Source organism: Moschus berezovskii, chromosome 3 (genome assembly GCF_049115385.1).
Source record: "Moschus berezovskii isolate FMDL1 chromosome 3, NW_MosBer_1.0, whole genome shotgun sequence".
NCBI classification, from domain to species: domain Eukaryota; kingdom Metazoa; phylum Chordata; class Mammalia; order Artiodactyla; family Moschidae; genus Moschus; species Moschus berezovskii.
Genome location: NC_142462.1, coordinates 51,420,198 through 51,446,059, shown reverse-complemented (window position 1 = coordinate 51,446,059; position 25,862 = coordinate 51,420,198). Strand labels below are relative to the sequence as shown.

At 33.8% G+C, this 25,862-nt stretch overlaps 1 protein-coding gene across 2 annotated transcripts in view; it reads left to right on the top strand.

Annotated features, from left to right (window-relative positions):
• Nucleotides 1–25,862, top strand: part of PTPN12 (protein tyrosine phosphatase non-receptor type 12) — a 91,202-nt gene that overhangs the window by 55,525 nt on the left and 9,815 nt on the right. For both annotated transcript variants that reach the window (XM_055420694.2, XM_088834041.1), the window contains exons 6-13: nt 2,401–2,472; nt 5,629–5,688; nt 7,692–7,834; nt 10,067–10,133; nt 12,235–12,312; nt 12,409–12,507; nt 19,883–19,968; nt 24,370–25,346. In XM_055420694.2, the coding sequence (XP_055276669.1) occupies nt 2,401–2,472; nt 5,629–5,688; nt 7,692–7,834; nt 10,067–10,133; nt 12,235–12,312; nt 12,409–12,507; nt 19,883–19,968; nt 24,370–25,346 (1,582 nt within the window). The remainder of the gene's footprint in view (nt 1–2,400; nt 2,473–5,628; nt 5,689–7,691; nt 7,835–10,066; nt 10,134–12,234; nt 12,313–12,408; nt 12,508–19,882; nt 19,969–24,369; nt 25,347–25,862) is intronic.

Genomic DNA, 25,862 nt, shown 5'->3' with positions numbered 1-25,862 from the left:
TCCTGCAGAACTGATTCCTAAATCTTCATTTTAAGCGTGAGCGTCTATAACTGTGACAAATAAATTATGTGATAATTTGAAGTATCCTTATGGAAGTATAGTTCATTAACTGCATTATAGTTAAACTAAGAAATGATTTAAAAGTTGTAAAACTTCTTATTAAAATTTTCAGTCAAGGATACATTGCATAAAACAAGATAAACATCTTTCACTTATGTGAAATATTATTATATATAAATCACTAGAAAACCTTATTTTTACTAGTAATTTTGTCATTCCTCCCAACCACATCAGTTACCAGTAGTGGAAACATTAGCAACATTGGACAGAAAATGAACAGTGTAAGATTAATTAATATACAGATTGAGATACTGTTAAGTAATTATCTGTTTAAATATTGTCAGTATGTACTTCAGTACCATTATTATTATTAAATAGTTGTATTACGAAATTAAAGTTTCACCTTCCTAAATTTTTAAGTTACTTTTAAGATTTAGGCTTTGTTTCTCTTCTATTAATAAGCTCACATAGTATATCAGTAATCATGCTTAAAAGGTAAAGTTGTATTGAATGCAAAAACTTTTTGAACCTAATGATTTTTTGGATTCATAGTGTTTTGTTAGTTGGTTTTGTTGTTTTGTCAGTCAGGGCTATGAATTCATTTGATAATCTCCACTTTGACTTAGAGTGTGACCTAATAGAGTACAGGTAATGAAATCAAACAAACCTACACTTTACTGGCATTTGGACATGGTGCAGTGAACTGCCCCCTCTGAGCTTCAGCTTCCTCATCTCTGAAACCAATGACTAATTACTATAGATTAAAGACCTGATGCTGGGAAAGATTGAGGGCAGGAAGACAAGGGAGTGACAGAGGATGAGATGGTTGGATGGCATCATCAACTCAATGAATATGAGCTTGAGCAAACTTTAGGAGACAGTAAAGGGCAGGGAAGCCTGCGTGCTGTGGTGATAGGGTCACAAAGAGTTGGACACAGCTTAGAAACTGAACAACAATAAAATCATGTATGATGTTTAACACATACATTTTGGTATCAATTGTATCAGTAATTAGTTCATACCTGAAATATAACTACCAACATAATCTTTCCTCAATGTTGCTCTGAAGAGAGGCATGTTAGTCACAAACTTTCAATTCTTACTAAATTAATCTCCTATAAACTTGTTTTCTGTTTCAAGATATTAACGCTTTACTAAGTGAAAGACCAAGAAGAAGAAAAAAAAAAACCTTCAAAATAATTTATTTTATCATTTTCTATAAACTTCTACTAGGAAATGAAGTTTGTGACTTTAAGCCTTCTAAAATTTTAGTAGTATTTACTCTAAGTTAAACTGACATACTACACAGTTCTACTTTTTGCCCTGAGAGCAGTATTGTCAACTTACAGTTAATTCCAGCCTATAAGTAACAGTTCCACTTACTGTATTTAAAACTATGAGGATTTAGTAAGAACTGATATATTTCCCACTGCTAAAATGTGTATTTTAAGCTAGATTGTCAGTTATAAAGACTTTCATTTTATTGGGTTTTACTGGTAAAATTACATTATTTCTTGCATCAGAATCACTGGATCTTCTATGAAGTTAGGCTTTTATTCACTTACCTAAATTTTTAAAATAATGAGGCTTGATACTAGAAACCAATGTAAATGAATATTCTATTTCTATACCTGTTTATTATGGGAAAATAAGGATACTGTTTGATTATACCTTCTCTAATGTCAAATAAAAGTGAATAGTTTAATACATTATTCTGTATAGTGTTTTTACCAACAGTAGACCATTTGAAATATACTCAAATTACTTGAAACAATCATGTAAGATAAGGATTATTATCCCTGTTTTTATAGGTAAAGGAACTAAATGTAAACACATAGTAAAATTGCTACCTGTAACAGTTTCTTATACCAAGTGGAGTGCTCTTTCCGCTATGCCACAGATTTTATACTTAATGAGAATTCAACTAGGTATTATAGATATTGTCATTTTATAACCATTAAAACTTATATGCTAAATTTCTTCTACTAAATTTCTTAGACTACATTGAAGCAACTTCTTACACTAAATTGACCTACTTGTGCCAGGCATTAAAAAAAAAGCAATTTTTCTTTTCTAGAGGAGGATCTTTGGCATCTATATAACAAGCAGGTAGAAATGAACAGTTTATACAGTTAGGTTAATAAAGTTCTTATTACTCATCTTGAAGAGCAATTAGTAGCCCACCTTTAAAGAGTTGGATAAATCTAAGCTCTTAGTCCCTGCCTACTGATGGCAGTTGTTTGTTTTCTGGGAATGAAGAACAAGTGGAACACAAAATATTTGTAAAAGTTCAAATAAAACAAATTATCAGTTGTTTACTAACCTTTTTTTGGACAACAGAAAAAATGTGAACGGTATTGGCCTTTGTATGGAGAAGACCCTATAACATTTGCACCATTTAAAATTTCTTGTGTAAGTACCTATTTTCATATACATTATTTAATCAGGTAGTGGGTATGTCAGACTAATGAGCAGTTAAATTATGTGTTGAATCTTATGGGTTATATAAGCCAAACACTCAGTGTTTTCATGTGAATCTATAGTTAATTATAATTATATTAATATATATAATATTATATAATATGTATAATATATATTAATAATGCTTATTTTATACTGCTTTTAAAAATTTGAGTATAATTGTTTTACAATATTGTGTTGCATAGTGCTTATAGATTAAGGAACTTTGAGAATGACTTTTCATAAATGTGTAATTTCCTTATTATGTTAATTCTGTCTTAGTCTTTGCATGTAAGTTGATTATAAGTGTTACATATCTAAGAATAAACAAATAACTATGCTCTTAGATCCTTGATGATGAAGCATAGTTTATGATGTTAATCTCTCATAACTATGTTATTCTCCCCAGAATTATAATTATATACAAAGATAGGTTTGAGAACCTCCATCCTAAAAGCAGAAATTGACCCTTTATGGCAGAAAACTTGACATGAAACATAAAATAGATACCTATTTGATAAGCTTTAGAAATGAATTAAATTCAAGTTCTAAAACTAACAAAAGCACAAATCTGAGAAGATGAATTAAAAATAAAAACAATGGGAAAAAAAGAGAAACAGTGATTTTTAGAATAGAACCAACACTTTGCTTTGGATTACACATGATGGTGTCTTTTTATAATCACTTAAATAAAATAACTTCCCCATATTAATCAGGGTTTTCCAAAGAAACAGAAGCAGTAGAATGTGTATATATAGAAAAGAGATGCGTCAGAATTGACTCACATGACTATGGAGGCTGGCAAGTCCAAAATCTGCAGTCAGGGTGGGCAAGCTGGAGATCCAGAAGGAGCTGATGCTTCAGTTTCAGGCTGAAGACCCACAGCCTGGAGACCGAGAGCCAATACTGCAATTCTAGTCTGAAGGTGGGAAGGCTGAGACCCAGAGAAACTAACGTTTCAGTTCCAGTCCAAAGACAGTCAGCTGTAGAACCAGGAAGAACCAGTGCTGAAAGCAGTCTCCTGGAGAATTCTCTCTTACTTGGAGGAGTCTGATCCTTTTGTTGTTCTATTCATGGATTAACTGATTGGATGAGGGCCAGCCACTCTACTCAAAATCCATGTTTTAAATGTTCATTTCACCCCAAAACTCCCTCACAGGAACACAAAGAATAAGGTATGACCAAGAATCAGAGTACACTGTGGCCAAGCCAAATTGACACATAAAATTGACCATTACATTACCCATCTCAAAACTTTGTTTTTTGTTTTCCATGGTTAAATGAAATATAATTTCTATGATCTTACTCATCATTGTTGTATTCCAGAAGCCCTTAATTTTATGATTTATTTGTATTTAGGACTTCTGAATTCCTCTGATGCTACCAGGAATTTAGTGCTTACTATTTTCAATGAGTAAAAAACAGTATATAACCATATTGTACTTCTGTGATGGAACACTACCCAACCCCACCCCTATCTCCCCACCCCCACCACCAGTTTAGAGTATTCTACAATATTAAGTACCTGGACAGTTCAGGAAACCTAGTTCTGTGCAATGTGGTTATGTTGAATATTTGTAAATTTAAATGTACTAACTGTAATGAATGTCACAGTTTAGGTGACAGCATATAGTGATTGATGGTCAACAACAAAACAAAATTTTTTAACAGGCAGGGATCAGGAATAGTAAACAATTTATCATAATGAATAGAGAAAAGTAGGACATAGTTTGAAATTTGGAAAAAGATGAATTGATTTGAGGATTGGTTTTTAAATTGCACTAAAGAGTAATTTTTAAAAGTCCTGTTAATAAAAAGTTTGATTTGATCAATAAAAATTGGTTTGATTTGTCAGTGATGGGACTGCTGAAGAAGCAAAATTTTTCTTTCAAAATTTCAAAATGGAAAGTAATTTGTATGTCATGTGATTGTTTCAGAGAACTCAGGATTTGTTATCACTATTGTAAAACACAAATTAAATGTATGAATAGAAAGCAAGGTAGTGAAAATAACCGTAGAAGTGATTTGACTCGACTTGGCAATCACAGTGTTTAAGACTGAGAGTATTAGAAGCTCTCTTGATTTGGGAATGGGAAAGAGGGTCGAGTGTTGTTGAAGGGTGAGTGCCTGGCTAGTAGGAGCTCAGAAGCATGTTGCTGCTTATAACCACTTCGATTAGCACTGTCAAGGGGTCAGTCTAGCACATTGCCTGTTTTGTGAGTGAAGTTTTACTGGTGTACAGCCTTACCCACTAATTTACATATTTGCCTATCACAGCACAACAGAGACTTTATGGCCTACAAAGTAAAAAATATTTATCTCACCTTTTATAGGTGAGCAAACGTCGTCTTGGACCAATGTTTTCATTTATTCTCTGTTTTAAAAACATACTTTCCCCCTAATGTTATTTGAAAAGTTCAAAATAAATTGTATGGCTTATAACATTAAAGCCGGAATAATGTTGATTTTTCTTTTTAATTAATAAAGCAGCATATATGTTGCTCTTGACAATTGGTGTCCTCGCCTATCTGTAGTTTTAGTTAAAAAAGGCAAAAATAATAGTTTACTTAGTGACAAATTGATGAAGAGGCTTCATTCTAATGCACTGACAAATAACAGTAAGAGACTCTTAAAGTGACTATGTTGTCATCAACCAAAATAATAATTTGGGATTTTCTGAGTGCATCCTTTTCCTTACCCATTTGGCATCCATTTAACTCAGTTTGAGTGTTAGGTAGAGAAAAATCAAGCTTAATAGATAAAATGATTGAGGGTGTTTGTAGGTACTTAGGAGTGACATTTTGTTTGTAGGTGTTATTTCTGTTACATGATTCTGGTGATGGTTGTCACCTTGCAAGTATTTTGTTGGATGATCCACTCCTAGCTAAGTAATTGGTTGACAGATACTTCTGTTTAAAAACAAACTTCTAAATAAAACTTAAATAGCCAAATTGATGACTTTTAGAATGGTTGTTTTTATAATTATTAGACATACCTAGAATTTTAAAGGTAATTTCAGATTGTAAACTTTAAGAAATTATTGTTTTGGCATGTAAATATTTTTGTTTTAATGTTCTTACTGACTCACAAGTGTTTCTCTTTATTTAGGAAGCTGAACAAGCAAGAACAGACTACTTCATTAGGACACTCTTACTTGAATTTCAAAATGTAAGTATTTTCCATTTAGAGACAGTTTCTAAGAATATGTACCCTGAAGAGAGGATATGTGTAAACAATTTACTATCTTATCTTACATAGTTAAGGAGATGTGTTGTTTTTTTTTGTTATGTAGTGTAACAAAGAAGAAAATCAGATGTAATATTTTATTATATTAAACCTTATATTTATCAATTAAAGTAATATAAACTTTAACTCACTTAGAATCTTTCCCTAAATTAAATTTACACTATGGAATAATTCATTTCTTTGCTGTAGATATTTTTCCTCTATTGCAATAAACAGATTATTTACATAATTATTACCCACTTCTACTAGTTTACAACGTTTTAGAAAGAGACAAGCCACCATTAAAGCTAGTCTTTGGACTTCCGTGGTGGTCCAGTGGTTAAGAATCTGTCTGCCAGTGCAAGGGATCCCTGGTCCCAGAAGATCCCATGTGCCTTGGGGAAACTAAGCCCATGTCCCACAACTACTGAGCCTGCTTGTCTAGAGCCTGTGCTCTGCAACAAGAGAAGCTACCACAACGAGAAGCTGTTGAACCACAACAAAGAGTAGCCCCCATTCACCACAACTAGAGAAAGCCTGTGTGCAGCAGTGAAGACACAGTGCATTCAAAAATTAAAAAAAAAAAAAAAGCTAAGTCTTCATTTAGATATATCTTGTTTCCACTTGAGGCCTGTGACTTCAATGAAAGTATATAAAATGAAAAATTTTCAGGAAGGGATCAAAAATCTGACGGATATGAGAGAATGCGTGTCAATTCTTCCTCAGTCTTAAATTTAAGTCACTTTAAAGTAAATAAGCGTGGCCATAAAGCTTACCATTTCTTCCCCAACCACTGCATTTATAAACATACTTAATTCCTTCCCAATTATAAGTAGACATGGTTCCAGTAGTTGCAACCCCTGATCCGACTAATCATTTCCCTTTAGTTGACTCAATTATTATCACTTTGGTTGCTATTTTTTAATCTGTACTAATAATGATAGGTACTTTATGGAATTTAAGTAGTATATCAGGCAGTTCAGTCCTCCTAACTTGTATAGTGGTAGATACTGTTTTCTCCATTGCCCACTGATGAAGACAGAGTCTTTGAGAAGTTAGGTAACTTACTTAAAGTTACTCAGTAAATGACAGAAGTAGAATTTGAATACAGTTTTGCCTGAATTCCAAGCAGTGCTTTTTCTGCTTAATACCTAGAACACCCTTTCTTCAGGTTCTTAAAAATTACTGAAGTTTCCAAAGAACTCTTGTTTATGTGGGTTATATCTTTTAGTATTTACTATATTTGAAATTAAAACTTTTTTTTAAAATACACAAGCAGACATTCCATTAGCTCTCAAAGTGATGACATCATCCTAAGTCACGTAGCCTTGAGAAGACTGCTGTACACTGATGAGAATGAGAGTGGAAATGGCAAATAACACCTTAGCATTATTATTAAAATAGCGTGAAAGCTATTTCACAAACCCCTTGAAAGGGTAGGGAGATGGATGGCAGCCTGCACCATAATTTGAGTAGGTTTGGGTTCGGAAATTTTCATTTCTAATTTTCTTTTTCATTTAAATAGTCTACTAGCCTTCTAACTGTAATAGATTTTCTAAAACAATGCTTATGGTATATTGCTCATCCATTTACCACTGTAGATTAACTATATAGTATACTGGTTAAAGTGCAGGTTTTGGAAGTAAGACCGCCTGCTTTCAGATCCCATACTGTCGTTTGCTATGAAACATTATACAAGTTATTCTGTCTCAATTTCCTTACCTATAAAATTAGGATAGTACTAACAGTACCTTCCCCATCGTACTACATGGAGGATTAAGTAAAGGTATGTGATAAATGCATGCTATCATTTTTTTTTTTAACAAAGTGCTGAATATGACATACATATCTTAGAAATGGCAGCAAAGTGAGATGTGCAGCTTTTCTGTATGGTTTAAAATTTGTAACTGTATTTTCATATGGTTGAATTTCTGTTATTCTTGAAGGAATCTCGTAGGCTGTATCAGTTTCATTATGTGAACTGGCCAGACCATGATGTTCCTTCATCATTCGATTCTATTCTGGACATGATAAGCTTAATGAGGAAATACCAGGAACATGAAGATGTGCCTATTTGTATTCATTGCAGGTACAAAAGAATTTTCTAAATATTTAATTAAATATTTTTCAGTATAGATGGCATTATAATGTGGGTAATATATAGCATTTTGAAACATACGTTTGGAATTTCATTAGACTGGTCATTATATGGTTTCTAAATAGTAAAAGCTATTTGAATCCTGAGGCAGTTTTCCTCCTCTTAATTTTTCATTTTATATTAGATCCTTCCAAAAGACTTAAAATCATAGTACTTATTTCATAAAATAGCAGTTTATTTTTTAAGTGACTTATACCTGTATTCACATTTGTTATAAAAAGTAAATGAAAATTTTCGAACTCAGAGGTTAATTAACTCAGGTTAATTCAATAGTTAAAAGATAGTAGTGGAGTTATATTAAAAATGGTTAGCCAACAGGGGCCTATTCTATAGCACAGGGAACTCTGCTCAATGTTATGTGGCAGTCTGGATGGGAGGGGAGTTTGGGGAAGATTGCATACATGAGTCTCTTTGCTTTCCACCTGAAACTGTCACCTCATTGTTAATTGACTAGAATGTAAAAAATAAAAAGTTAAAAAAGGACATTAGTGGTGATGGAGCACCAAAGATAGTTTTCTTAGCCAGTTGGTCAGATTTTAATGCCTGTTCATTAGTGAAGTGAAAGGGCTACTTTTTCTTTATGAACCAGAGAGGTGACCTGTTGATGTAGATGTGGGAATCAGTTAGCAACCTGCTTAATTAAAATTATTTTTCTTCAGTTTGTCTGTGATTAGTTGAGTCTAAGTAGTTAACTGGTTAAAAAGAGAAGGGTCTGTTTAATTGTAGAATTATAAAATAAAGAAATTGCTTTGGCTTGACTTTTTTACAAGTTAACTGAAATTATTTCCTGTTGTATTCATAGTGTCCAGCCAGTGTATATAGGTCATAAACCATTTTGATGTGAAGATTTTCTTTTAATAAAATAAAGTTGATCATTTAATATTTTTGAACAACCAAAATATTACGTTAACTGTAGCGTTTCATTGATATAGTTGTCTCTGTCTTTGTAATATCACACTTTTAACTACCAAGTTTTAAATATATATCATTTAGTTCTAGTAACTCTTAACTCTAAAATTTTAGAAATGTTTTAATGTGTGGAATTGATAAATAAATCAGTGGTTTAAAATTAATATTATTGATGTCTATTGTTAAGAACTTTTTAAAAAACCATACTAAATTGCTTATAATGTACTGTATCATGAATTCTTAGATTACATGTTTAACAAATTACTGATATTTCTAGAAGTTTCAAAATACATATTAAAGTGCTGCCCAAATTTTTTTCTGCCTAAAATTATTAAAGATGTCTATAACATCTTTATTTACTTACAGTGATTTCCAGTCCTTATGTGCATTTGCCTCCCTCTAGCTGAAAACCCGGAGAAGGCAATGGCAAGCCACTCCAGTACTCTTGCCTAGAAAAGCCCATGGACGGAGCAGCCTGGTAGGCTGCAGTCTGTGGGGTCGCTACGAGTCAGACGTGACTGAGCGACTTCACTTTCACTTTTCACTTTCACACATTGGAGAAGGAAATGGCAACCCACTCCAGTGTTCTTGCCTGGAGAATCCCAGGGACGGGGGAGCCTGGTGGGCTTCCGTCTATGGGGTCACACAGAGTCGGACACGACTGAAGTGACGCAGCAGCAGCTGAAAAGCTGAAAACCAGTTGCTTTAAAGTATTTCTGTCATGTTTTAAAATAACTAACTTTGATATTTTACTTTACATTCTTTAGGTTCTGTTCTTCAAGAGATTAGAAAGCATTAATGGCCTTTTCTTTCTTTAGTGTAATCACTGCTCATGTTCAAACCAGTTTCTAGGGCTTGTTAATCTTCATCTTTCCTGTACCTTTTTTGCAGATTGAAATGATGTAGATTTCTTCCTCTAACAGAGATATCTAGAACATAGTATAAATTTATCTCTGCAAGGTGTTTTGTTAGCTAGACAAGGTTTCACGAGGTAGACGGACTTTCAAAGTAAAGGCTTCTAGGCATTACTCTTGAAAGTTCCTTAAATTAAAGGAAAACAATATATAAATCATAATGTTAAGAATGTTTGCCCTGCACACATCTTAAGTTGTAGTTTACTTACTAAACAAATAGAATTTTATCAGCTTTCTTAAATGATTTTTTGATTCTGAGTATTAACATATCCATCCACGTTTATCTTATAGTTCTTTTATTACAAAAATCAAATTGTTTTTTCAAATTTTATATCCATAGTGCAGGCTGTGGACGAACAGGTGCCATTTGTGCCATAGATTATACATGGAATTTACTAAAAGCTGGGGTAAGAATAATTTTTATATAGCGTTATATCTAATTCATCTGTTATGATTTTTAAACTTATGACTAATTGCAGTAAATTATACCATACGTTTTGTTATACATGTTACTACTGTTTTAGAAGTAGCTTTGCTATGTAAGAGATAAAGGCAATGAAGGGTATAAATGATGCATATTAGCTTGAGGTAATACACTGGGCAGCAAAATAAACATTGTCACTCATTTTTTCTGGATGAATTTATACCTACATTAGTCATGTACACTCTGCATTGACTTTTCCAAATACTGCACCCCTGTTGCCTTGTATATTCATCTGTGTATAAATATAATCAATTCAGTGAATATTTATGTCTAAATGGAAACATTATATAGTATAGTGGTTAAGAATGCTGACTGGAGCTAGACCTCCCATGTTAAAATTCTTAGCTCTGTCATTTACTAGTTGTGGGATCTTGGTCGAATTACTTGATCTCATTGTACCATAATTTCTTTATTTGAAAGTGGGAATCATAACGTTAATAATTGAAGAATTAAACAAGTTCTTAAGAAACTTGTAAAGTTCATCACTACTGTGTGTGGCAGGTAGCAAGTGTTCCATTTACTGTTAATTTTTATTATTATCCTTGTTATTATTGTTGCTACTAGTTCTATTTCCAAGAAATTGGTTTTGATACCATGGAGGATATAAAGAAATAGCCTTCATTACAGATTTAAAAAGCATAAGTCTCATTATATGTAGATTTGGTTTATTTGCTGGTTCTATAGTACATTCATTTTCTATGAATTAGGAAGAAGTTTTATTCTTCATAGCTTTATAGTTCTATGAATATGTCAATCTGTCATATAAAATATGAACAATAAAATATTATTTTCTTTTCCTTCTTCCTTTTATTCATTTTCCTTTTTTCCCCTCTGCTTTTCCATTTTGTACTTTTGCATGAGGAATATTTAAATTTTCAGTAGTTTTTCAAAAAGCCTGCTGCTAAATTTTATTTTTGTATTCCCCCATTCTAATCATTTCCTGATACTCTCATAAAAATTTTTAAGTGAACAAAATTCAAGTGGCTTTATAACACATTTTAACATAAAAATCAGGGATTAAAATCGGGATGGGAAGCATTTGGATGAATACAAGCAGACAAACATCTTATCATTTCAGAAGGGTTGTGTATCTTGAATATAGTCCCCATTTGATTGAGTTTGACATAACAAATATAATCTTAAGCCTTAGGTTAGGAATTGATATAAAAATATTTTGTCAAGACTCCTAAGCAGTGAACCTAGAGATCATGTTTAACTTTTCTATCTTCTTTATCTCTCCAAAATATTCTTGCTAATGACCAGGTTCTAATAATTCTGCCTCAGCAATATGCCGCAAATCTGTTTCTACTTTTCTTTCTTTTTTTTTGGAATGCTTCAGTAAACCTCCACCAGTTTCTCCCCTTTTCACTCTGTTATTTTCCCTGCTACAAGTTACCCGAATATCAGATCTGCTCATGTCATGGTTGACTATTGTAGTAGTTAAAATACCAGGTGTAGAAACTAATTCTGTAGGATTCAGAATCAGTCTCCAGAGATGTAGCTCTCTTAACTGGTCCTTATAGAGACAGCCAAGAAAACTCTAGCCTACAGAATGAATTCAAACTCTTTACCATGTTTGTATTCTGATGCCAAGTAGCCTTATCTTTTCTCTTCTGAATAGCTCTCCTTCTTTCAGTCTTTTAGTCAGTTTTATACACATCAAGCTTCTCTATTCCCCAAATAGATTATACATTCTATCTGCCATGTTTGTGTATATTTCTTTCATTTTTCACTCACATACCAATCAGAGTTGGTCACAGCATATTTACTACAACTGTACTGCAACCATAAAGATAAATGTTGGCTGAACATTTATTTGTCTACGTATCTGGCTCACTAACTTGACTGCTGAGAGTCAAGATTAGTTCTTGGCTCTAGACTTCACTGATACATGATGGGTAGTGCTTAATAAATGTTTTCAGTTATCCAACTATATGTAACGTCTGTATGAAAAGTTGAACACTGTTACACTGTTTTTCTGAATGGTTGTCCAGAGTTCATGTATTAAATTTTTTTTGTTTTAGAAAATACCAGAAGAATTTAATGTTTTTAACTTAATACAAGAAATGAGAACACAGAGGCATTCTGCAGTACAAACTAAGGTATGTTTTTCTGTTTTACTTTATGAAGTGTATTTTTATAATTGCCTTCATTTTTTAACGTCTTTTCCCTTGTTTATCACTTCATCTCCTTAATAGGAGCAATATGAGCTTGTTCATAGAGCTATCGCCCAACTGTTTGAAAAACAACTACAACTATATGAAATTCATGGCACCCAGAAAATTACTGATGGAGTGGTAGGTGTTCTTTGCCTATTAATTTTAGAAAGTTTACTTTTTACCAAGATGTGATATTTAGCTTTTTAATTTTCATCTTGTGTTTTATCTAATAATAAATATCTGTTAGCTATTAGTTTTGTTATTTTTAAATTCCTTTTCGTCGCCCTATTTCAATCTCTACTGTGATGAATAATGACTCTAATAAAAGTTAAATAATATTCTAAATATAGTTATGAATTTAGATCTTAAAAATTATATAATTCAGTATCATTTAAAGTATAGATTACTTTTAACAAATTAACTGCATTTTTGTTTCCCCTTCCATCCAACCAAAGTAATTCTAAGTTGATTCTACATGAATTTTATTTTGTTTTTGGTCATCATGATATACAGTTTTGTCATTACTTTGTATGTGCTTTTTAATTAAGGAGAATTATAGGACCATGATTATGTCCCTTTGGGGCTTTAGTTCTTTGTCATTTTACTGTTAAAAGATTTTATTGGCTATTTTTTTGACAAAAGTACTGTTTTCTCACAGTGCTCTCTTTCTGCCTTTTTAAAAAGTACTCCTCTTACTTCCTCTATAATCATTCTATCCTTGAAGGTATTGGGCTATTTTTTGGAGTTTTTTTTGGATAAATTTCTCTACGTCTTTATTATTGAACCTAAGTTAACTGTCACTTGATAAACCCATTTAGTTCCAATAACTTAAGTAAAATGAAGATATTAGTGGCAACATTTATAACCTCTGTTTTAATTTTTTTCCCCCTTTTATGTGGTTTTGGCAATTTCTGAGACTATTTGTTTGAAATATCTTGGTGTTATAAATGAGAGATTTGTTAACCAAATGCATATTACCTCAGTATGTTAAGTAATCTAATATTGACCTGTGGATTTGGGGGATAGTGTATTTCCTTTATTAAACATGTGATAGTTTCAGATTTTTAAGATTCATATATGTGACCTCATTCTTATTTCCTTCATCAACAAAGGAATCATTGTGCAACTATGCCTCATGTATTATCACATCTGTTTTCTCTTTAGTTTAATTTAAGCCTGTTTTAGCCTGTGCTCAACATAGCCAAATATTTTATAGTATAGAATAGAATGTCTGTATATTACTGTGTATAATTTTACCTAACTTGAGACTCCTTTAAATGTACAGAAACTAAGTAGGCTACATTTTTCTTTAAATTTTATTTGAAAAATATTTTTGTTTTTCTCCGTAAATGCAATATTAATTTCAAAGTTAAAAGTTTTTGTATTTCAGAGTTATACCATTTCCTTATTCCTAGAAACAAAAATATTGTTAATGTATAGAAATTATTTACATTAATTTTTGTTGAGATATAATTAACATGTAACATTACTCTCAGGTATACACCATTGTGATTCAACATTTGCATATATTGTGAATTATCACTATAATAAGTCTAGTTAATATCCCTCATCATACATACTTAACAGAATTTTTTTCTTGTGGTTAGAACTGTTAATATTTATTCTCTTATGTGCTAAGTCCTTTTAGTCATGTCTGACTCTGTGTGACCCTTTGGACTGTAGCCTGCCAGGCTCCTCTATCCATGGGATTCTCCAAGCAAGAATACTGGAGTGGCTTGCCATGCCCTTCTTCAGAGGATCTTTCTGTCCCAGGGACTGAACCCATGTCTCTTATGTCTGCTGCACTGGCAGGCAGATACTTTACTACTGGCACCACCTGGGAAGCCCATTTACTCTTAGGAACCTTCAAATATAAAATACAGTATCATTAATTATAGTCACCAAACTGTATATTATATCCCATGACTTACTTATAAGTGGAAATTTGCAAATTTTGACCCTGTTTCACTCACTTTGGGTCTACCACTGACACCACCTCTTTAAAGCACCAATCTGTGTTCTGTATCTTTGGGTTTGGTTTTTTGTTTTCTTTTTCCACATATGAGATCATACGGTATTTGTCTTTTCTCTGACTTAATTCACTTGATATAATGCCCTCAAGTTCCATTCATGTTGTTGCAAATGGCAAGATTTCATTCTTTTTTAAGACCAAATGATATTCCATTTGTGTGTGTGTATGTGTGTATCTTCAAATTACTGTTTTGTTTTCTTCAGATAAATATACAGAAGTAGAATTGCTGGATCATATGGTAGTTCTATTCTTAATTTTTTGAGGAACCTCTGTGCTGTTTTGTATAATGGCTGTATCAGTTTGTATTCCCACCAACAATACACAAAGGTTCCCTTTAGTTTTTTCCTTGTCTTTTTGATAATTGCCATTTTGACAGGTATGAAGTCTCAGTATGGTTTTGATTTTCATCTTCCTTAAGATCAGTGATGTTGAGCACCTTTTCACATACCTGTTGGCCATCCTTGTGTCTTCTTTGGAAAAAATATCTTTTCAAATCTTCTGCCTATTTTTTAATTGACTTGTTTGTCATGGTTTTTTTTTTTTTCCTACAGTGTTATGTAAGTTCCTTAAATTTTTTTAGGTATTAACCCCTCATCAGATACATGGTTTGCAAATATTGTTTCCCATTTGGTAGGTCGCCTTTTCATTCTCCTGATTGTTTGCTTTGCTATGTAGAAGCTTTTTAGTTTGATATAATCCCACTTGCTTAAATTTGCTTTTGTTGCCTTTGCTAGGGGAAAAAAAAAAAATTCAGTGTTCAGTGTTGTATTTTTTAAAACTTTTAACTGTATTTAAGTTATCTCCAAAAAATATGTGATAAATATTGCATTATTTTCATCTTTTTCTCATTACCTGATTTTTCTTTACATTTTATTCCTAAAATTAAAATTCCTTTTTACTAGCCTGAACGTCACAAGTATAATTTTGTTATAGTTTCTGCCTAGTAGCTCAAAGGTTTATAAATCCCCAAGGAATACAAGAAAAATCATACATTATATGAGATTAGGTGAAGTACCATACAATTCCAAATAGTAGTTATTTCAGTCCTAGTCTCTTATCTCATTGCCTGGTTATATAGGAGACACATACAACATGCTTGCAACTTTAACTTCTGTTAAAGCTGACAGGGTGACTGCTGAATTTGCCAACAAGGTGGGTTTTCCTATTTTGCAAGAGTGAAAAACAATTTTCTATAGAATCCATTCTAAGAAAGCTGTATTTGATAGCTTTGCCAAAGGTTGTGTACCATAATGTCTGGAACTGTATTTTTCAGTGGATGAATGGATAAAAAAGTGGAAAGACAAGTGGATAGAAGATAAGATAGCTTATCATTTTAGATAATTTTTTAATGTTTTCCTCTTAAGAAATCTTGTTTTCTAGGTACTTTAAAATATAAATGACCTGTTTTTTAAACATGTTTATATATGGTTGGAAGCCACAAATCCCAGTCGGAGAAATGTGGGATCTAAAAAAATCGTGGGAAATTATCTTAGAATTGTATGATGAGTAAAATGATTTGAAATATATTACTTACGTTTTTGAACCTATGCTCTGAGAAATAACCATAAATCTCCATTTATTATTTCTATAACTACTTAATATGGAAGTTGATGAATTTTAAAAAAAACCTCTTAAAGCTCTATGTTCTGGAATTATTTTTGTAGAGATTTTAGTTTGAAATGCTAGTCAACAATTTGACTCTTTAATAAATAGTATTTGTTAGAGATATTTATAACTACAACTAAAATCACTTCCAAGAGTAGGATATCTAAAGAGAAAATTTATTTTCAAATTCAGTAGCATGGACTTGGGATATAGAAATACCTCTCAGTAAGCAAGTATCTCTAAGGTGTGCACACATGCCTTTTTTCTTGTATGTAAAAGATACTACCATCAGTTGATGCCAGAATTTTTGGTTTTAGGATTATTGAGTAACAACATTGTTGTTACAATGTCGTTAACAATTATTGTTAATTTGTGTTATGATTGTTGTTATGTTTATCATTTTGGGAGTGATATTATCGAATTCTGAATTTTTTCCTTAAATGTGTGGGTTTTTTTAAGCAGCTTGTTTTAATATTTATTTTATCCTGCAACTGATAATACATCCTTAGTTCAATTCAGTTCAGTTGCTCAGTCATGTCCAACTCTTTGCGACCCCATGGACGCTAGGCCTCCCTGTCCATCACCAGCTCCCAGAGTTTACTCAAACTTATGTCCATCAAGTCGGTGATGACATCCAACCATCGCATCCTATGTCATCCCCTTCTCCTCCTGCCTTCAATCTTTCCCAGCATCAGAGTCTTTTCCAATGAGTTGGTTCTTCTCATCCGGTGGCCAGAGTATTGGAGTTTCAGCTTCAGCATCAGTCCTTCCAGTGAATATTCAAGACTGATTTCCTTTAGGATGAACTGGTTGGATCTCCTTGCAGTCGAAGGGACTCTCAAGAGTCTTCTCCAACACCACAGTTCAAAAGCATCAATTGTTCAGCGCTCAGCTTTCTTTATAACCCAACTCTCACACCCATACATGACTTACTGGAAAAACCATAGCCTTGACTAGACAGACCTTTGTTGGCAAAGTAATATCTCTGCTTTTTAATACGCTGTCTGTGTTGGTCATAGCTTTTCTTCCAAGGAGCAAGCGTCTTTTAATTTCATGGCTGCAGTGATTTTGGAGCCCCAAAAAATAAATTTCTCACTGTTTCCACTGTCTCCCCATCTATTTGCCATGAAACAATGGGACTGAATGCCATGATCTTAGTTTTCTGAATGTTGAGTTTTAAGCCAGCTTTTTCACTTCCTCTTTTACTTTCATCAAGAGGCTCTTTAGTTCTTCTCTTTCTGCCATAAGAGTGGTGTCATCCTTAAGTATTTGATTATTAGGTTCTAATTGTTTTCTTTTTGTGGCCCTTGCTACAGCTCTGTTATGTGGAAATATTACTACATAAAATAACTTTAGTGAAATGACTGAAGGTGGTCAGAAGTTTTTTAAAAAGTAATTTTAGTAATCTCTGCTTGAAACAAACAACACACTAGAACCTAAACTATGGTAGATTCTTTAATTTCTAAAATACCTTTCAACTTCAAAAGTTGGTGACTGTTTTAACTGATAATAAAAACAGCTAAAGAGAGCAGTAAACATTAGGACAAATGTGGTGACAAAAGGTGTACATATAAGAGGTTCAGAAGATAAAAAGTACAGCAAACATTATTGTAGGTAAAAACTAGGAATCCAAGAACATTGTTCTGTTCTTAAGTCCAGTGAGTAGGAGGTTTCATTCTTGCAGTGTGGGCAGTGGCTCTCTTGAGATGCATTTCTGCATTGCCACATTGATTCCTTTAATTATTGGAAATTCAACATGCTCAAAATCTGACCTCCCCTAGAAGGTCTTTTCCTCTTTTGTCCCTTTTTGTTAATGGTACTCTTTCACCCAGAATAAGGAGTCTTTAATGACACCTTCTTTCCCTTGTCACATAGTCATTTGCCTGCAAATACCCGTACTTTCTCTTCCTGTTCCAGTTCCACCTGTTCTATACCTCGTGCCTCTATTCTCCTTGTCAATGTCTTCAGTTCAGTTCAGTTCAGTCGCTCAGTCGTGTCTGACTCTCCACGACCCCATGAATCACAGCACGCCAGGCCTCCCTGTCCATCACCAACTCCCGGAGTTCACTCAAACTCATGTCCACAGAGTCGGTGATGCCATCCAGCCATCTCATTCTCTGTCGTCCCCTTCTCCTCCCACCCCCAACCTTTCCCAGAATCAGAGTCTTTTCCAGTGAGTCAATGTCTTATCCACCCCTTAATGCCATTCTGCATGGTACATTCATATTTTCAACTTCTTAATATTTTCCCAACTATATCCTTAATATTCTCATCTATAACATTTCCTTTTTCTGATTTCCTAGCTTCAGTGTACAGATTTTACCACTTTATGATTTACTACCCTTTCACTTTTTTGTTGGATGGTTATATAAGGGGCCATGTCCTTTGCATTTTTGTATCCTTTCCAATGCTGCAGTTCTAAAATTGAAAATGTGCTGAAAACGTACGGTTGGTGTGTTTGTGTGTTTGGTATTAGGCAGCAAAACCTGACTTGACATGACATGAGGCTATTTATGTTTTAATTATTACAAATTGCTGTGTTTTTGTAGATTAGAAACAGTTATTTAACCTACTTAGAATATTTATATAGATTTTGGTACAAAAATATTAATGACTATTATTTTGGGTGTATGATTGTTTAATAGAAATAATAAGCAAATGAATTACTACCATGTTAGAGGAATCTTTATGATGCAGAGTCTAAATTCTGGTGATAGTCGAGGATCTAAAAGATACACAGTAAGATGTGTAAGACACTTCAAATGCATCTGATATTAGCAGACGGGTACACTAAAATTTGCTGTAGAGTTAAGTGTCTGATTCCTTTTGTTGGGAGTACTTAGTAAAAAAGGACATTGGCAAGAAACTTATATAAAGAAGATGCCATGATGGACATGGAAGAGGTTCGTTTGAGTTAAAAAAAGAAGCAAACTACAGTTTCAGAGCTTTTAGTTGACATAGTTCATAGGGTCACAAAGAGACAGATGCAACTGAGTGACTTAACTTTTTAGTTGATTATAGTATCTAGAAAGATGTTAGTTTGTTTTCTAAAATTATCTAAGATGTAGGCAAGGGTGAAAATCATTCTTGTCTTCTGGCCCAGAATTAAAACAGCCTAGCTATATAAAAATGAGGTACTTTCTGAAGCTATAAACTAATTCAAGACAATGTTTTATATAATAATTTCACATCTCTATTCACAATCATAACTAAATACAACCTAAAGCTGTACTAACTCTGGATCATCCCTTTTAATGACTTCACTGGTCCATGTCACCAGCAAGAACCGAGTATATCCCTGGAGGCTCTGCCTGCCTTTGTTGGGTCCATTTGGTTAGGCAGTGATATACGGGTTGTGTACCCTAATGGAGTAGGCATTCTATGTTGACAAAAGGATGGTGGAGCAATGAAAGATTAAAGTTCATTTCAGGACCTGTTTAAAAACAGCAGGTAGCAATATATGTCTCGAAGTTTAGGAAAGGTGAAGGCCATAAGACTTACTTTGTCGTTTCCCCTCTCCCAACATTTGCATGTTACAAATCTAGTGGTAGTGATGCCTTAAAAAAAAAGATCTTTGATCTTCATTTTCTTGAAACATCTGTTTATTTGCAGGAGCATTTGAAGTATGTTGAAATGCTGCTGTATATGATTGACGTTTTTAGTAACTGGAGGTGGACTTTTTTATATATATTAGTTTTTTTCATTGAATTTGGCTTTTCATTCTTATATATAGAAGATATAATACCTATTTTATTATTTAGCAAAGTTAGCATTGTTTTAAAAATTCAAAAGCCCAATAAAAAAGTTTATCTGAAACATGAGGAAGGAAAATTATTTTTCTCTTAAACTTAATGAAGTTTTTTTTCCTCTTGGCAGAATGAAGTTAACACTGAAAATATGATCAGCTCCATAGATCATGACAAACAAGATTCTCCCCCTCCAAAACCACCAAGGACCCGCAGGTATTGTATGTCACGTTTTGTTTGAAAGGATACTTATCTTTTACTTACTGTTACTAAAACAACAACAAAAATCTGAATATTACTAAGTTTTTTTTTAAAATAACTTCTCTCGTCATTCTTTTGTATATGTATGGCAGTGGTCTTTTAATGGTATACTATAAAAAATTCTTTTCAGTTTAGATACATTTTCAGTAGTATACCAGAACAGTGAGCATAATCATGAATTGATTATAGCTCATCTTTTGATATGGGACAACTAAAATTTTAGCTATTCTAAAGATTTATTTCAGTTTTCTAATAACAAGTAATGAGACTGTCAAATTATTTGCATGTTGAAGTTATATGAAGAGGTTAAATAATAATATTAGCAAAGATGAGTTAATTTATCTCTAGATTATCTTACTTTCATACCAAGTGCTCATTTATAATAGATAAAAATATATATTCCTGTTACCCTTTTTCTCTCCCGTTTCTTTCAGGTTAGTACTACGTCAGGTAGATGGTAGTTTGGAAAGAATACATGTATTCAAAATGATTTTGTTTCAAATTCTTTTCAGCTGCTTACGAGCTTTGAAGTTTTAAGTCACTTAATTTATTTGATTTTTGTTTTCTGTTTGTTTGGTTGGTTTGTTGGTTTCTTTTTGAGTATTTTCCTGAGGAGTAAATGAAATGAAGTATATGAAAATGCTACATACAGGACATGGAACATACTTGGTTTTCACCAAATGTTGGTTTTCTCTTTACAATGTGGAGTTAAGATTGAGTTACTGAATTAAAAGGAGGCGCAGTGGAAGATTTGTAATAATACTGTTGGGAATGACTTTACTTTGTCTTATCCCAAGCATGGATCTGCCTAACAGCTTGACCTTCCTCAGAGTAGAACTTCTTTGTATCGGATTCACCAATTTTTTTCCCCTTAAAACTTTGATAGTAGTTGACTAAAGTTGGGTGAGGCAACTATGATTGTCTTGGCATTGAGTTACTGTACTTTATGATATCCTTCTTTACAAAGGTAAAAGCTTACAATAAGTAAGAAAAGATGTAATAGTTATTATATATTATAGTCTCTAGAATTCCTTTGCATGCTTCTATAAGGAGGATCAGGTAGCCTATACAGATGGTTTTAGGCGTCAGTGTTTAAATGCTCAGGATGTCAACTGCCCACTAGGACTTCTCAGCAGTTCTTGTTTGATTTTCATTTTCGTATTTGCCATGGAGGGTAGCCAGTTTAAACCTATAGATTGTCAGTTCTCTAACTTTTTTGTCTCCCATATCAGTTCTTTAGAGTCCTAAAGATACTATAATGACCTTAAAGGAAATTAAGAAACATTGTTTTGCTACACTGAAATCTTCTCATTTGGATTTTGAGATTGAGCCAAGGTAGAGGTCCTCAAAGTGTGCACTGATACTTGTGATTTATATGGTCATCTACCTCCAGCAACAAATAGTGGTAGCCTCTTCCTAATCTTGAAGGAGAAAAAAAATGAGTAGAGTGTTCTGAATTTTAAACCCTTCTCATATACCTTTTTTAAAACTTTGACTCCTGTTTTTCTTCAACAAACGAATAGGTAATTTTTAAAAGTACTAAATGAGTGTTAGCAGAAAGATGTTCATTCAGCTTATGTCAGGGTTTTATTTGGGGATATATACTCAAATTTTTATGTGTGTGTGATTTTGTATAACACACTTAGGTCATCTTCTTTCTTATTCATGCAGTAGAGTAAGTTGGCAGAACTTCATTGTGTTTCACAAAGAATATTTTGTTAACTGAAAATAAAATCCAAATAGCATAAGACTGATTAAAAAAAAACACAGTATTCTTCATTTTTTAGTATGGCTGAAGTAAGCAAGTTAATCTCTTGTAGATTATATTGGAGTTATTGGAGAAGAAGGCTCTGTTTGTTGTATTAGTCAGTCATATGATTCTGGTTTATAAATATTTAAATTGTAGATTTAAAATGAACAGAGCCAGGAATTATCAGACATTTGATAAAAGATTCTAACATGAAAGACATATCCAAATAAACAGGGGAAAAGGGGACATGGATGAAGTAGAGACAACACACAGTGGGGGAGGGGCCTGTCTGTTTTCTCAGTACTTAATACTACAACCATGAAATACGAACCAGAGAGCCAGATCATAATAAAGAAGATACTCTTGGAAATTAAAAATAATAGCGTAAGTTTTTAAAATTAAAATTTAATTTTAACTAAGGAAGGCTCGAAGATAAGGAAATTTCCCAAGAAAATGAACAAAAAGAGAAAATGTGGAGAAAAGATATTAGAGAATCAAACTAGGAAGTATGTCACATAGTAATAGTAGTAACAATAACTAAAACTAAACCTGTCCATAGACTGGAAGAGAATAAATTAGCAAAAAAGTAAATCCCTAGTGTTAACATAAATGTTTATATAGAAAGTTCTCAATATAATGGATTAAAAACTGTAATATGATGGATTTTTAAAAGTTAACACCATGAGATTGTGGGCTTCCCTGGTGGCTCAGATGGTAAAGAATCCACCTGCAATGCAGGAAACCTGGGTTTGATCGCTGAGTTGGGAAGGAGGAGGGCATGCTGACCCACTCCAGTATTCCTACCTGGGGAATCCCCATGGACAGCGGAGCCTGGGGGGCTGCAGTCTATGGGATTACAGAGTAAGACACAACTGAGCAATTTAGCATGCATGAGATTATCATCAAAGGTTTTTTTTTTTTTTTTTTTAAAGAGAGAGAACCTGAAAGCTACAAGAGGGAGAAAAAACAGCTTACATTCAAAGGAACAGGAATCATAATTCTGATATAAAATTCTGAAGGAAAGTTATACCTAGTCTAGAATTATATTCCTTTTCCAAAAGTCAGTAACCTTGAAAACATAATAATTATGTAGGCCTCCGGAAATTTGTTTCCTTTTTATAGTTTTTAAGAAGCAATTGGAGGATATAACCCACTAAATCCAGTGTGTGTACCTAGAAAAAGGAAGATGGGATCTGGGAAACAGGATCGTCTGCTCTGTGGTGGCCTCAGGGGCCAGTGGTCCAAACTGGAGTGGGAAGCTCGAGGTTTCTAAGAGGGATGGATGTCTCTGTGGTATTGATGGTTATGTTTGATGGTGTATCTGACTAGTTGAGAGGAGGTGTTCAAATCTGCAGGAAAATTTGAAGGACTGAATTACTGATAATATATAGGAAACCCAAGGCAATTATTAGGGAAAAACAAGAGTTATGTAAGAAAAAGTAGGAAATGATGCTATCATTGCTATGAATGATAGCTTTAGTCATAAGCTAGCCAAACATTAGTAGTCTTAGGAAGATGGAGAAGACATTTACGTAGCTGGAAGACAGTAAAGTATGTGTGAAATAGATCCAGAATAAGTTTGTGTATTTTATAATATTTTGAAATATGGATGTAAATCTTAGAAGCAACAGTTTTTAAAAAGTTGAAACTTTAGGGAGGGAGAAATGGAGAGAATAGCATGTAATGCACTACCGTATGTAAAGTGGATAACCAGTGGGAATTTGCTCTATGACTCAGGGAACTCAAACTGGGGCTCTGTGACAACCTAGAGGGGGTGGCATGGAGTGAGAAGTGGGAGGGAAATTCAAGAGGGAGGGGACATATGTACACCCATGGGTGATTCTTGTTGATGTATGAAAGCATCACAACATTGTAAAGTGGTTATCCTTTAATTAAATAAATTTTTTTTAAGTTGAAAAAAAAGTTGAAACTTGATGTTTCAGGGTTACTGGAGGGCCGGGACAGGACCACTGGGTTTTTATTAAAATTCTTAATATCATTTGACTTCTTGAAACAATGTTCATGTATTCAGTTCAGTTCAGTTCATTTCAGTCGCTCAGTTGTGTCCGACTCTCCGCGACCCCATGAATCACAGCACGCCAGGCCTCCCTGTCCATCACCAACTCCCGGAGTTCACTCAAACTCATGTCCACAGAGTCGGTGATGCCATCCAGCCATCTCATTCTCTGTCGTCCCCGTCTCCTCCCGCCCCCAACCTTTCCCAGCATCAGAGTCTTTTCCAGTGAGTCAACTCATCGCATGAGGTGGCCAAAGTATTGCAGTTTCAGCTTTAGCATCAGTCCTTCCAATGAACACCCAGGATCGATCTCCTCTAGAATGAACTGGTTGGATCTCCCTGCAGTACAAGGGACTCTCAAGAGTCTTCTCCAACACCACAGTTCAAAAGCATCAATTCTTCGACGATATTACTACCTTGTTAAACACTTAATTTTCTTAGTTGGGCAAATTTTAATTTTTTATTCATAACCACAGATTTATTTGCTGCCTTTTAATATAAGAGGCTTAGCTACATAACTTATCTAATAACTTATTTTTTTAAAAGGATGAACATTCTTATAATACCTTTTTTTTTTCATGTTTTCCAGTTGCCTTGTAGAAGGGGATGCTAAGGAAGAAATACTGCAGCCTCCAGAACCTCACCCAGTGCCCCCCATCTTGACACCTTCTCCCCCTTCAGCTTTTCCGACAGTCACTACTGTGTGGCAGGACAATGACAGATACCATCCAAAGCCAGTGTTGCACATGGTTTCATCAGAACAACCTTCAACAGACCTCAACAGAAACTATAATAAATCAACAGAACTTACAGGGAAAAATGAATCAACTATTGAACAGATAGATAAAAAACTGGAGCGAAATTTAAGTTTTGAGATTAAGAAGGTTCCTCTTCAAGAAGGACCAAGAAGTTTTGATGGGAACACACTCTTAAATAGGGGACACGCAATTAAAATTAAATCTGCTTCGGCTTCACCGTGTACAGTTGATAAAATCTCTAAGTCACAGGAATTAAGTTCAAGAGATCTAAAAGTTGATGAGATTTCCCAGAATTCTTGTGTGGACTGCAATGCAACACAGTCAAATAAAGATCCGATTATTCTACCAGAAGCATCACAGAAGAATTCAGACACACCTGCAAGGCCAGACCACTTACCTCTTGATGGAAAAGGACATTTAACGTGGTCATTTCATGGACCTGAGAACACTCTACCCATGCCTGATTCATCTGAAGGCAAATCCTCAGATATCCACTGTCAAACAATGAAAACTGTGAGTTCAACACCAAGCCCCACAATACAAGTTGAAACGCATGATCTTGCAGATCATCATGACAGTTCCCCTCTATTCAGAGCACCCCTCAGTTTTACTAATCCTCTTCACTCTGATGACTCTGACTCAGATGAAAGGAACTCTGATGGTGCTGTGACCAAGAATAAAACCAGTATTTCAACAGCAAGTGCCACTGTTTCTGCTGCCACTAGTAGCATTTCTACAAGGAAAGTATTACCAATGTCCATTGCTAGACATGATATAGCGGGAACAATACATTCAGGTGCTAAAAAAGGTAATAATTATAGTATCTACACTTAAAAATTTTTATTCTATGCCAGTCAGTCACTGTTCTAAGCAGTTTTGTTATATTAATTCATTATGTTTTATTCCACACATTACTCCAGAACATACAGCAAAATTCAGTTATTTTTGATGCTAATTTTTTTTTTAAAGTAAGCCTCTCCCGTTGGCTTTCCTGGTGGCTCAGTGCTAAAGAATCGTCCTGTCAGTTCAGGAGACATGGGTTCAATCCTTGGGTCAGGGAGATCTCTTGGAGAAGGAAATAGCAACCCACTCTAGTATTCTTGCCTGGGAAATCCCATGGACAGAGGAGCCTGGTGGGCTCTAGCTTGGGGTCACAAAAGAGTCAAACATGACTTAGCAACTGAACAATAAACAATAATCTATTTTTATTGTTACCTTAGTTTGATCACATTACGTTACCAGACTTTGTGTTTCCAAAATATTTCAATTGCTGTAACTGAAAACTTTCTCTTCTTATGTCTTACAATTCTTAGTATAAATGGGT